Source organism: Mobula hypostoma, chromosome 17, assembly GCF_963921235.1.
Source record: "Mobula hypostoma chromosome 17, sMobHyp1.1, whole genome shotgun sequence".
Classification (NCBI taxonomy): domain Eukaryota; kingdom Metazoa; phylum Chordata; class Chondrichthyes; order Myliobatiformes; family Myliobatidae; genus Mobula; species Mobula hypostoma.
In genome coordinates, this window is record NC_086113.1 from 40666893 (window position 1) to 40680868 (window position 13976).

The window sequence follows — 13976 nt, forward strand, 5'->3', positions numbered from 1 at the left end:
TGCTGTTATAATCTCAGCTTAATTTTGGTCCACACCCTTGATATGTATACAGTATAAAAAATAACTAAAACAAAATATACAAAAATAAAACAACACAAACAACATTAGAATCCCACCAACCGTGTACCTTATACGCAGCATCAAAAATAGGAATAAGTACATTTCATCTTAACTGACAGAGATATTCACATTGGCACATACACTTAACTTCCAAACACACATAGGCTAGACCCTGAAACAAGTTCTCCTCGCTCATACTACATGAACAGAGATTAACACATTCACATAACTCTGTTACATTCACATTCGGTCATGAAATAATAACAAAAGACGAAAATGAACTTTTACAATATATTGTCTTGTAGTTTAAATTACTAAAAAGACTAACCTACTAGGCCGATAAGGAACTTTGCGCAATCACGCTATCCACCGCTGATAGCTTACTCGCGAAAATCTTTCCTCACCAAGCTAGGAAAAACATCCGAGCATTGTTTTAGAACATTGTAACTCTTCTTTCTACTCCACACGTGCAAAATGACGTTACTGTTTTCTGTTAAAGGCACAGGCAGCTATTTAGCATTACCAGGGTGAATGCATGCATGCACTATAACAATCAAAAAATGATATTCAATGGTCACCTGATTACATAGAATACAAGAGTGGGAAATTTTGCTGGAACTGCATACGTTGCTAATTTGTCCTCAACTCGAGTGTTGTGTATAATTCTAGTCACAACCTTACAATGAAGATGAAATTATGTTGAAGGAGTTTCGCCAAGACTGGAACATCTTAGTTAAAAGTCAAGGTTTTAATTGATATGATTGCTTTCTTTGGCGTAGAATAGGCTAGGGAGTGATTTAACTGAGGTGCATAAAATTGAGCAGCTTAGACAGAATAAATGGGAAGAATCTATCCTCAGTAGAGAGATCAAAAACCAAAGAACACTCATTTGAATTGTTAGTAGTATAGACGTAAAAAATATCTTTTAGATGGTGATGGTCAAGAATTGACTGTTTGTGAGAGTAGTGGAACTAGAAATCTTCCCTCCATTTAAAATGCTCTCAATGTACTAAACTTTGAAGATGAGATAAAGGCAGAGTCATTTTTTTTTGTTTTAATTTGGCAAAGACGAAATGGCTTCATAATTTTTCTATGACCCTGTCTGTATGTTCCTTCTTTCCTGATGGCTGGTGGAATGGGTGGGTTTTAAAAGCCATGGAGAAAGCATATTGCACATTGTGATTGAAATATCATACTATAAATCTTATTTTTGTTTTGCAGTTAATTGGAGAAAGAAAAGAGATGCAGCAGAAAATTGAAATGTTGATTGTGGCTTTGGAAGCAAGTAGGAAGGGAGTTCTTCAGTTATGTTCTCTTTCAGAATACATTCAGACAAAACACTTGGAGGATCTACAGGTGGGAATATTTTGTTTCCATACTTGATCAATATATAAGTAAGAATCTCATATATGTTAATAAGAGGGAAATATTACTGGCTCTTCCCACCTCCCCCACTGGCTCACCTCCCCCACTGGCTCAAAGTTACTGGCTCTCCTCCAACCAGATCAAGGTACAGATGAACCTGATCCTTTCCATGACTGTTCTCCTTTCTTCAGAATTCTCTCCATCCTTCTTTCCCTTCATTTTCCAGTCATATCAAACTTTGCTCCACCCTTCTTGTTAACCCATACCACAATCCATTTTTACTGCTCGGATTTCACTATTATCTGTCTTCAGCAAACTAGCCAAGGGTGGTGTGGCTGGTCTACCAATCCCTATACATCTCAAATCTAATTGTCCAGACTTTCACTGATGAAGTTATTGGTTTCTTTGTCAATACCCTTATAAATTCAAATCTCCAAGAATTTTATCCAGAACCTGACTGGGGGTTGTGTAACTTCCAAACTGGGAGGCTGCTGAACACCAACAGTGATGCCCAAAATATGTTGCCGCTTGAGTAAAATTCTTTCGCATCCAACATCTGCATTAACGGCAAGTAGCGGCATTTAATGGCTGTAAACTTCAACTCAAGAATTTAGGTCTACTGCGTAACTTAACAGAATTTCACCTGTTGCATGTCTGAAAATTCCTTAAATTTTCTTGCTTGGTGCTTGTATACACATCTCCTGCTAGAAATATTCTTTAGCTGTCGATTGGACTTGTAGCTCCCAGTGTCCAGTTCCATATCCAAGCCCAGACCTCTACCACTACATGAATATATGTTATAATCATGTCTCTTCTCCCAACAGTGCCTCTTTCTTTGATCTCCACTCATAATTCACTATAGCCACATGCTGCCCTAACCTCTCTCAATCCTACACTGAGCTTCTGCTTGCCTTGCTTTGGTAAGGAAAGACTTTTCTGCACACTTTATCATAAGATATAGGAGCAGAATTAGGCCACTTGGTCCATCAGGTCTGCTATGGGCAATGCCTATCTGTTGCATATAATGCCATGATAGAAGATTGTGATCAGAAGACATCACAAAATATGACAAGCGTAGGACTCCACAGGACTGTGCAATGCCTTGTTTAGATGCTAAAGAAGACACACTTATGTCACTGTCTTTGGAATGTGGGTTTAATTTTCATTGTATCATACTGCAAATATACATTTATATACACTTTTTTTGTGTTAAAATCCCTGACCATTCCCATTTTTGAGCCATTACTAAGCACCATTTCTCTGTGCTTACACAGCTAACTGAAGTGAAATCCAGGAAGTGGATATTAAACTTGCACTCTGTCTGTTAGCATCTGACACATCATTTGACCCACATGAGCTTGTGCTTTAAAAGGTGAACTTTAATGAAACAGCAGCTCAAGCTATAATCTGTGGAACAAATTAGCTGGACATTAAAGTGATAACAACAACGTGTAATTAGATATTGCTTTTAAATATTCGTTGTTAAGCCTTCTAGTGGGAAAAATCTGACGCTGATCCAGTGAAATAGAAATTAGGACCAGTGACTAAAAACTTGTCAAATAGGTGGATGAATAAAGGATTTTGGTGATTTAAGGAAGAGAGTTCAAGGCCAAAACAACCATGGGTCACTAATGATGGAGTGAATTGAATGGGGGTGGAGGGTTGAAGAGTTGGGATAAGTGGTCAAGGCTACCAAGAGCCACGGAGAGATCCTAACACAAAAATGGAATGTTAAAATTGAAGATATGATGGAGCAAAGCCAATGTTGGCCATTAAGCATAGAAGTTTCAGATGAGTGATACTTGGTTTGACTTGAGAGCCTCTTCTCAGATAGTTATTTTTCATTCATAACATACTTGACTAATTTCAGTGGTTAACAGCTCCAGCCCTTTATTTTTTCCACCTGTCAGCTCCCAGCTTCTTACTTCATCCCCCTTCCTCACCCACCTGGCTTCACCTATCACTTTATAGCTTGTCCTCCTTCCACTGCCCTGCCTTCTTAATTCCGACATCTTCCCCCATCCTTTCCAGTCTTGATGAAGGGTCTCAGCCTGAAATGTCAACATGCTGAGTTCCTCCAGCATTTTGTGTGTGTTTCTTTGGGTCCCCTGTTGAGTTCTGTTGCTGACTGCATATCAATCTAAGGCTATCTGGTTACATACTGACTGTGCACCAGAATTCTTTGTACAAAGAAAAGAATTTCAAAAATATATATTTTTACTTAATGACATAGATTTTGGTGAGAACTGGAGCAAACGGTGGCCCAGTGCTCAGTAGGTAGTGATGCTGATTAACAGCTCCAGCAACTGAGGCTACATGCTGATCTCTGGTCCTGTCTGTATGGAGTTTGCATGTTTTCCCTGGGACCACATGATACGGTGATTGGTAGTGAACTGACTGCTGTAAATTACCCGTAGTGTATGAGGGTGGTAGGAAAAATCAGTTTGGAGTTGTTGAGCATGGGCCAAGTTGCCTCTATCTGAAGGTGAAGTGAAATCAAATACAGACGGGGCTAAGTTTTAGAACGTCTCACTTAAGAATATCCATAATATATGGAACATCTCTGATAATATTAAGTCGTGCAAAAATGCAACTTCTCTACATACCTTTATTCTTTTGAATGGCAGAGCTGGTTTCCTCTTTCTTTCTATTTTGAATAATAGTTCTTTGTTATCAACTTTGTGGTGCTTTTGATGCCATTCCTTGCAATACTGTGGAGGTATGATTACTATAATGAGTGATTCTTGTATATTTTTTGACTTGTGGATAAAATTGCCTTATGAACATCTGTAAGAACTCTTTGTTAACCAGGGACTAACAAATGGAGATTATTTATGTTTCAAGGTGGGATCTACATATAATCCATCAGACCAGTTTGATATACTGGAATGGTTACAATTGACAGCATTGCCTGAATGTTATATCAGATCGAACGGAACAGTAGAACAAGCTATAGAAGATGATGTGGAGACAATTGCCTCGAGTGCAACAGAGGGAGACGTAGGTAAATACAAAATCCAACTTTTTCTAAACTTTTGTTTAGAATCGAAATACAAGTAAAAGCAAATAGTTTCCAGTTGTTTAAATAGAAAATCATTAATTACAGTCAGCTCAATAAAGAACAGAAGTAATTTAAAATCTGTAAGTCCTTTTTTAATATTGAGATCTTTTCTTTTAGGTTAGTGAAAATAATTTTTATTTATCTTGAGGTTTTATCCAGTAATTTGTTTCCTTAATTAAAAATGTCATACCATCTTGATTTCTTTAAGGAAACCTCGGTGATTTCATTGAAGAGGAAGGTGGTGATGATGAGTTGATTCAGGTAACAGAGGAGGCTGAGCTGATGCAAGCCGAGAGGATGATCGATGATGACAATCTTCAGAAACAACTTCAGAAAGCACATGCACGGCTGGCTAAACTGGAGAAGCAATTTCTGGCATTTAATCCCAAAGAGACTGCACCTCCAAAATCTGAGGCTGAGAACAAAGATGATGATAAATGGGAGGTATGCTTGTAGGATTCACTTGTGGGTCGTGGGCACTGCCAGAAAGACAGGCATTTATTGGCTTTTCATGATCACGTGTGAAGGAAAGACTTACATTTGTACGGCCTCTCTCACAGTGTCCTTTTGGTTAGCAATTATTTATTGTGTTACAGAAAACTCTTCGGCAAATTCAGCAAAGCTCAAACGTATGTCACGGTGACAATAACTTGAGAATCAGTTTTCGTACTTCAGATAGGGAAATAGATATTGCCCAGGATGGACATTGAAACCTCCCTTGCTCTTTCACGTAGTGGTACCATGCGTTCACCTATGAACAAATGATCAATGAGACATAGAGTTTTGATGTCTCATATGATAACCTGCACTCATATCAACAGTACAGGACCCTGTCAATACTGCACAGGGGTATCAGTGTGAGACCTGAAACCACAACTTTCGTATTCAGAAGGATAATCACTTAACTGGCTGAGAACTCAGTAGTAATGTGTCTTCCTGTAAGACCACTATTTCCTTTTTGGCAAAGGTTTTCAAAGAATGGTACCAGAGTCAGGGTGGTCCAAAGAAGAGCAAGTATTTTAATAGATTTGGACCTGGAATTTCTAACTAACTGACACAAGTCCCTTTTTCCTGTTTCGTAAAGGTCACCAAGGAAGAAAGGAAACGAATACAAAACTTGATTAAGGAGCAGTTGCAAAACACTGACAGCATGACAGAATTAGAAGCCAGAACGATAGACAATGTCTGGGATCTTAAGCTCCCTGATCGCTGGCGACTGTACAGGTTTGGTTATGTTTATACTAAAGATAATCTGTAATTATGAATTTGGAGGCAACATACTTTCAAGCTGTTCATTTGGCTCTTCGACCAAAGTAAGAACATCCCATGAAAATTTAAGAGGTGTAGATCCAATGTATCTGAAATAAGACCATAAGACGTAGGAGCAGAATTAGGCCATTCAGCCCATTGTGTCTGCTCTGCCACTCCATCATGGCTGATTCTGGATCCCACTCAACCCCATTCACCTGCCTGCTCATACTTTTGATGTCCTGACCAATCAGTTCAGTTCGGTTTTCGTTTATTGTCATTTAGAAATGCATGCATTAAAAAATAATACAATGTTCCTCCAGAATGATATCACAAGAAAACACAGGACAAACCAAGACTAAAACTGACAAAACCACATAATTATAACATATAGTTACAACAGTGCAAAGCAATACCATAATTTGATAAAGAGCAGACCATAGGCACAGTAAAAAAAAAGTCTCAAAGTCCCGATAGACTCATCATCTCATGCAGGCGGCAGAAGGGAGAGACTCTCCCTGCCATGAACCTCCAAGTGCTGCCAACTCGCCGATGCAGCACCATTGGAAGCACCCGACCGCAGCGGACTCTGAGTCCGTCCGAAAACTTGGAGCCTCAGACCAGCCTCTCCGAGCACCATCCTCTGCCGAGCGCTTCAATCCCGCTCCGGCCGCCGAGCAACAAGCAAAGCGGAGGACTTGAGGCCTTCCCCTCAGGAGATTCTGGACCACACAGTAGCAGCAGCAGCAAAGCAGGCATTTCAGAAGTTTCACCAGATGTTCCTCCGTAGTCTAACGTCCGTCTCCATCAAATCAGGATTGTGCACGGCACCCTACTTGACAAATAACAGACATCACCACCGGAGTGGTTGCTGCGAGCTACATCGCGTCGCCATCTCCTTCTCCAGTCAGGAATCTACCAACATCAGCTTTAAATATACTCACGGACTTGGCCTCTACTGCAGTTTGTGGCAGAGCGTCCCACAGATTCACTACTCTCCGGCTAAAAATATTCCTCCTTACCTCTGTTCTAAAAGGTTGCCCCTCAATTTTGCGGCTGTGCCCTCTAGTTCTGGATACGCCCACCAGAGGAAACACCCTCTCCACATCCACCTAATCAAGTCCTTTCAGCATTCAGTGAGAGTCGTATTCTTCTAAATTCCAGTGAGTACAGGCCCAAAGCTGCCAAACGCTCCTCATATATTAACCCCTTCATTCCTGTAATCATCCTCGTGAACCTCCTCTGGACTCTTTTCAATGACAACATATCCTTTTTGAGATATGTGGCCCAAAACTATTGACAGTACTCCCAAGTGCAGCCTGACCTGTCCCTTATAACGCCTCGGCATTACCTTTTTGCTTTTATATTCGATTCCCCTTGAAATAAATGTCAACATTGCATTTGCCTTATTTGCCACAGATTCAACTTGTAAATTAATCTTTTGGGGGTCTTGCACAAGGACTCCTAAGTCCCTCTACACCTTTGATGTTTGAATTTTCTCCCCATTTAGATAACAGTCTCCACTATTGTTCCTTTTATTAAAATGCATTATCATATATTTCCCAACACTGTATTCCATCTGTCACATTTTTCCTATTCTTCCAGTTTGTCTAAGCCCTGCTGCAATTGCATTGCGTTGTCAGCACTACCTATCCCTCCACCCATCTTTGTATCATTCGCAAACTTTGCCACAAAGCCATCAATTCCATTTTCCAAATCATTGGCAAACAATGTAAAAAGCAGCGGTCCCAATACTGACCCCAGAGGACCACCACCAATCACTGGCAGCCAACCAGAAAAGAGCCCCTTTATTCCCACTGGCTGCCTCCTGCCTGTCAGCCATTCCTCTATCCATGCCGGTATCTTTCCTGTAACGCCATAGGATTTTATCTTGTTAAGCAGCCTCATGTTTGGCACCTTATCAAATGCCTACTGAAAATACAAGTAATTGACATTCATTGCCTCTCCTTTGTCCACTCTGCTTGTAAATTCCTCGAAACACTCTCAATAGATGTGTCAGGTTCCCTTTACAGAAACCTTGCTGACTTTGGCTTATATTATCATTAGTCTCCAAGTACCTTAAAACCTCATTATTAGTAATAATAGACTCCAACACTTTCCCAACTACTGAGGTTAGGCTAACTGGCCTACAATTATCTTTCTTTTACTTTCCTCCTTACTTAAAAGAGTGGAGTGACACTTGCAATCTTCCAGTCTTTAACATGACCAGTGCATCCATTATCACTTCAGCAGCCCCTCTCAGGACTCTGGGATGTAGTCCATCTGGTCCAAATGACTTATCTACCCTAAGACCTTTGAGTTTACCTAGTACTTTTTCCTTTCTAATAGCAATGGCACTCACTACTGCTCCAAGACACTCACAGACCTCTGACACACTGCTCGTGTCTTCCACAGTGAAGACTGGTGCAAAGTACCCATTAAGTTCATCTGCCATTTCTTTGTCCCCCATTACTACCTCACCGTATCATTTTCCAGTGGTCCAACATCAACTCTCACCTCCCTTTTACTCTTTATAGAACTGAACAAACTTTTAGTATCCTGCTTTATGTTATTGGCTAGTTTGCCCTCATATTTCGTCTTTTTCCTTCTTATAGCTTTTTTAGTTGCCTTTTCTTGGATTCTAAAAGCTTCCCAATCATCCAACTTCCCACTCACTTTTGCTACATTCTCTGCCCTTTCCTTGCTTCTTATACGATTCTTAACTTTCCTTGTCAACCACAGTTGCCTACCCCTGCCATTTCAGAACTACATCTATGGAACATATCTATCCTGCGCCTTGTGAATTATTCCCACGAACTTCAGCCACCTCTGCTCCGTTGTCATCCCCACCAGAATGCTCCTGCAATCCACCTGGGCAAGCTCATCTCTCATGCCTCTGTAATTCTCTTTATTCCATTGCAATACTGATACATATGACTTATGTTTCTCCCTCTCACAGTGCAGTATTAATTCAATCATATATGATCACTACCTTTCCCCAAGTAGGCTCAAGCACAAGCTCCTCTAAAAAGCCTTGTAGGCATTCAACAAATTCCCTCTCTTGTGATCCAATACCAACCTGATTTCGCAATCCCCTTGTATATTGAAGTCTCCCATTATAATTGTGACATTACCCTTATTATATACCTTTTCCAGCTCTCGTTGCAATCTCAACCCCACATCTTGTCTACTATTTGGAGGCCTATATATGATTCCCATAATGATTCTTTTTCACTTGCACTTCCTTAATTCCACCCACAAAGGTTCGACATTCTCTGACCATTTGTCACCTCTTTCTAAAGATGTAATCCCATCTCTTACCAACAGAGCCACACCACTGCCTATGCCTTCTTGCCTATCCTTTCAATACAAAGTATATTCTTGTTAAGCTCCTAACTATGGCCTTTTTGCAGCCGCGACTCATTGATGCCCACGACATCATACCGACCAATCTCTAATTTCGCCACCAGTTCATCCAGTTTATTCTGAATGCTACACACATTTAAATACAACCTCTTCAGTTTTGCATTCTTTGCCCTTTTGAATTTTGCCTCTGTAGTACATTTAAACTCCTTGTTCTGTCTGCATTTGTACCCAGTCATTGGCTTGTACTTCCTTACATTCATGTTGCCCCCATCATCTACTTATAAACCAGCTGGCTCATCCTCAGCTCTATCGTACTGGTCCCCATCCCCCTGCCATATTAGTTTAAACCACCGCCAACAGCTCTAGTAAATGTGAATACTGGAAGTGTTCAACATGCCAAGCAGTGTATGTGGAGAGAGAAGCAGAGGTAGTGTTTCAGGTTATTGATTTAGATCATAAGACATAGGAGTAGAATTAATCCATAGAATCTGCTCTGCTATACAATCATGTCCGACTTAATTTTCCTTGCAACCCCATTCTTTACCTTCCCTCCATAACCTTTAACACCTTTTCCAATTGAATATTAATTCTGTTTTTTGTATCCTTTTTTGACTAGCTTACATTCATTGCATTTTTTCTCTCCTTACTGCTTTTTAGTTGCCTTTTTTTGGCTTATGAATTTTCTTAGTCATCTAGCTTCCCACTGGGTTTTGCTATATGGTATGCCCTCCGTTGTTTTTATGCTGTCTTTGACTTCCTTTGTCAGTCACTGTAGCCTCATCCTTCCTCTAGAGTGCCATCTCTTTGGGATGAACTGATCTTGCACCTTCCAAATTAATCCCCGAAACCCCAGTCATTGCTGTTGCACTGTTATCCCTTCAGTCAACTTTGGCCACCTCTTCTCTCTGTAGTTACCTTTACTCGACTCTAATGTTGATGAATCTGATTTTAGCTTCTCCCTCTCAGATGGCAGGGTGAACTAACATTTTGATCACTGTCTCCTAAGGGTTCCTTTACCTTAAGATCCCAGATCAAATCTGGTTCATTACATAACACCCAATCAAGAATTACCTTTTCCCTAGTGGGCACAACCACAAGCTGCTCTAAAAAGCCAGCTCATAGGCATTCTAAAAATTCCTTTTCCTGAGATCCAGGACCAAACTTATTTTCACAATCTTCCTGCATATTGAAATGCCCTCCGTGACCTTGCCTTTTCTAGCTCCTGTTGTAACTTATACTTCACATCCTGGCTATTGTTCAGAGACCTGTATGTAACTCCCATCAGGGTATTTTTACTCTTGCAGTTTCTTAACTCTACCCACAAGAATTCTACATCTTTTGATCCTATGTCACTTCTTTCTTGGGACTTAATTTTTACCATCATAGCCACCCTATCCCTCTGCTCACCTGCTTGTCCTTTTAATACAATATATATCCATGGATGTTAAGCTCCCAGCTGTGATCTTCTTTCAATGCCAATTTCTAACTGTGCTACAAAATCATCTAACTTACTTCATATATTGCATTCACTCATACATGGTAATACATTGGGTGCTGTATCCATCCCCAATACAGTTGACAGTGTCCCACCAATTCAAAACCACTCCTTCCATAGCAGTCTTTGAGCCACACATTTAACACTCTATATCTTATTAATCCTGTGCCAGTTTGCATGTGGCTCAGATAACAACCCAGAGATTATTAACTTTTTGGTTTTGTGTTTTAATTTAGTTCCTAGCTGCTCGAATTCCCTCAGCAGAAACTCTCCCCTCATTTTGTCTATGTTGTTGCTATCCAAATGGACCACAACAACTTGATCTTTCCCCTCCCACTCCAAGTTCCTCTGTAGGTCAGTGAGATGTCTCAAACCTGTTTTGATGCTGACAAAGTTATAAGGGCTTAGACTAAAATGCAAGTTTTTTTAAAATTCCCTCATGGAATGCAAATGCGGTTTGTAAAGTCAGCATCTATTAAGAATCCCTGGGAAGGTGGTTGTGATGGTACCAATGGCTACCCATTAGGCCTGAAATTATGCATTAGTCAGACTGCAGAACAACAAATTTCTTTCAAAAAAGGACACAGGACCTGTGAAAACAATGGTGTCAATTTTTCTTCTAAGAAGTCCTGCGCCAAATTCTGATTGCAGTTGTACACACAATAGTAATTTTAATTCCAGTTATTTGAAAGATAAAAATGACACTTAAATACCTCAGTGATGTACCCCACTAATATAAAGCTTACTGAATTCCTTATCAAAGATAAATTATACAAATGACTCATTAAATCTGACAGTGTGATACAGTTTAGAAAGATGGTATTGTTATATGCTACCATATCAAGTCAATGGCAGTCAGAAAACTGGAAATTGTATTCCTCAACCCCTCCTTCCCACCTCCAGACATTTGTTCTGTATGCTGTTTAAGTCAAAAAGAGCTATATTTAGTTTAGAAATGCAGCTTAAGTTAAATGCTGAGAGATGCCACAGATTCTAAATTTGTGTGAATGAACTGGGCAATGCCTGCCAGTTCTGTCTGTCTGTTAGCTTAACGAGGTGATCTTGCTGTAGGTTGTGGTTGTTGAAGTTCCAAACTGAAACAAAACGTGGAATATTGAGGTACGAATGGAGCTACCGAAGAATCGTCGACCGCCTGGCTGAGCTGCGAAATCAAGAGGAAGTCACACTCCTCAGAGAGTCAAAAGTAGTTGGAATGACCACAACAGGTACTTAAAGCTAGCTGGAAGCTGTTTTGCTTTTTTTTTCAAATATGGCAATTGAAATTTGCAAAATGTATTTCAAAAAAGTTATATCCATCAGTTTTAGATGTTTTGGTACAAGATTATTTTTCTCCTCCCCCCCGCCCACCTTTTCAAGAGAAGTCACTGGCTGTCACACCTTTTAATATCTTTCACTTACCATTATTGAGTTGATGCTGAGCCTGTCCTCTCAGTAGTAGTAGTAGTAGTAACTGTCATAGATTTAAAGAGTGCTATTAGAGTAGTTTATGCAAATAATTACAATGACTTTCTGTAGATGGTGCACACAGCAGCCATGATATGCTGTTGGTAGAAGGCTATAATTGATCAGTATGCAAGTCCAATCATGAGAGATACTTTGACTTGGACTTGGTAGCTTTTGAGCTTCTCGAGTGCTTTTGGAATTGCATTTGGCCAAGCAAGTGGAGAGAATTCTGCCAGACTCTCAACCCCCGGCTTTTTCATATGGATGGAAGAAAAAAAGCCGTGGGATCTCAGGAAGTGGCCGGCTTGCTGTAGAAAAACAGCTCCAGCCAGGCCAGGCAGCTGTAGCACGTATTTGTCTAGCCCTTCTTTTGATGGTGATAACAACTCCAAATGTAAAGAGGAGATGGTTTTTGCTTTTTGTTGAGATGATCATCTGCTGGCACTGTGTGGTGGAAATACGTCTAGTTATTTGTCTCTGATGGACATTTACTCCTTTATCTAAAGAGCTGCAAATAGAAATGAACACAACAATGAAAGACTGCAAAGTCATCACTTCTTGCCAGTTTAGTCAATGACCAAAGGGCTTTGAGGGAGCAGTTGAAAATGATTCGATCCATGATATAGTTAAAATATCTGAACATATCACTTATTGAAGCAATCATTTTGATCATTATCCTTTATTATAATTCTGTAGGTAATTTGCTCCTGCACCTATCCTTTGAGAGTGTCCTGAACCCATCGAATGGGGCAAAATCTAGATGAAGCTCACAAAGTAGGGCATCCTAGAACTTCTTTAAAGGTGTTTTAAAATGAAACAAACACCACAAATAATGTGATACAAAATATGATATGAAATTACCAAAGATAGGAGGTAAAATATCAGAGTATTGCGCACTAATGTGACCTCTCAATTCTAAATATGTCATGTGCTTATGCAGACACCTTTCTGTAACTCGACTAGTGATCAATTTTGACAGTTGTTATGTTGAAAGTTTTCATTTAAGTATCTTTGACTTTGTATGATTTTGGATAGAACTACCCTGCCAATGAGCTTTGTAATGCCTTATCTTCTGATAATTGAAAATTACACCAGTGATAATTTAACATAATTACTGTGCATTGCTCATCAGGTTCATCTTACTTCCTGTTCTGAAAGAATAGCCTCATACCATATATGTCTGATGCCTACCAAAATATACTAAAAATGCTTTGGGGAAGTTTTAGTTTATTAGCATTTTTTAAAAATTCCAGAATGTTATTCATATTATTTAATACAACTGGGACAACTTTCTTTACATGCATCAGTTCCATACATTCCCTTATAATGAATCAGCATCATTTATGTTTTTTCCTTGAACAATACAACATGAAATATGTGAGAGGATGTTGCACAAGCCGTCAAGTTCCAGTGGAAGCTGAATCCTGGACTGGTCTTGCCCCACAAAGGCTTTGCAGTGGCTGCACTGAACTTCATGTGTCCTTTGGACATTTGGAGTAGGCCTATTGGTAGCACTCAGCCTACAATGATGGTGTAGGGACTCCTTAGTTTCATTAGGCAGAATTAAGTTTGCCATGTACATTACATATTACGTTGTACGTTATTACGTTTTGGGGGTGGGGTTTTTTCTGGTGTATGTATATGGCGTTGCCATTTGTTTGCGGGGTAAATAAAGTGCACATTAGAAGTAATTCCACTGGTGTCAGTTTTTGTCGACACTGCTACAAATGGTGACTTATTACGTGTTAATTCAGGACAGACCCAGCCAAGCTGGACCCATCTTAAATTTATGTGCTGACTAGTAACTTCTAGTTAAATTGTCAAAGCAAGGAGCCAGAAATATGGGTTGTGTTTGAATAAAATGAAGTTCTGCAATATTTCCTTGTAGTTTAGTTTATAAGCATTCAGCATACAACT

The 13976-nt window shown here is 39.8% G+C and overlaps 1 protein-coding gene across 1 annotated transcript in view; it reads left to right on the plus strand.

Moving 5' to 3' along the window:
* LOC134357960 (NFX1-type zinc finger-containing protein 1-like) overlaps positions 1-13976 on the plus strand; it is a 73675-nt gene that overhangs the window by 42237 nt on the left and 17462 nt on the right. The window contains exons 8-12 of the mRNA XM_063069778.1: positions 1282-1416; positions 4270-4429; positions 4695-4930; positions 5571-5710; positions 11667-11821. Of these exons, the coding sequence (XP_062925848.1) occupies positions 1282-1416; positions 4270-4429; positions 4695-4930; positions 5571-5710; positions 11667-11821 (826 nt within the window). The remainder of the gene's footprint in view (positions 1-1281; positions 1417-4269; positions 4430-4694; positions 4931-5570; positions 5711-11666; positions 11822-13976) is intronic.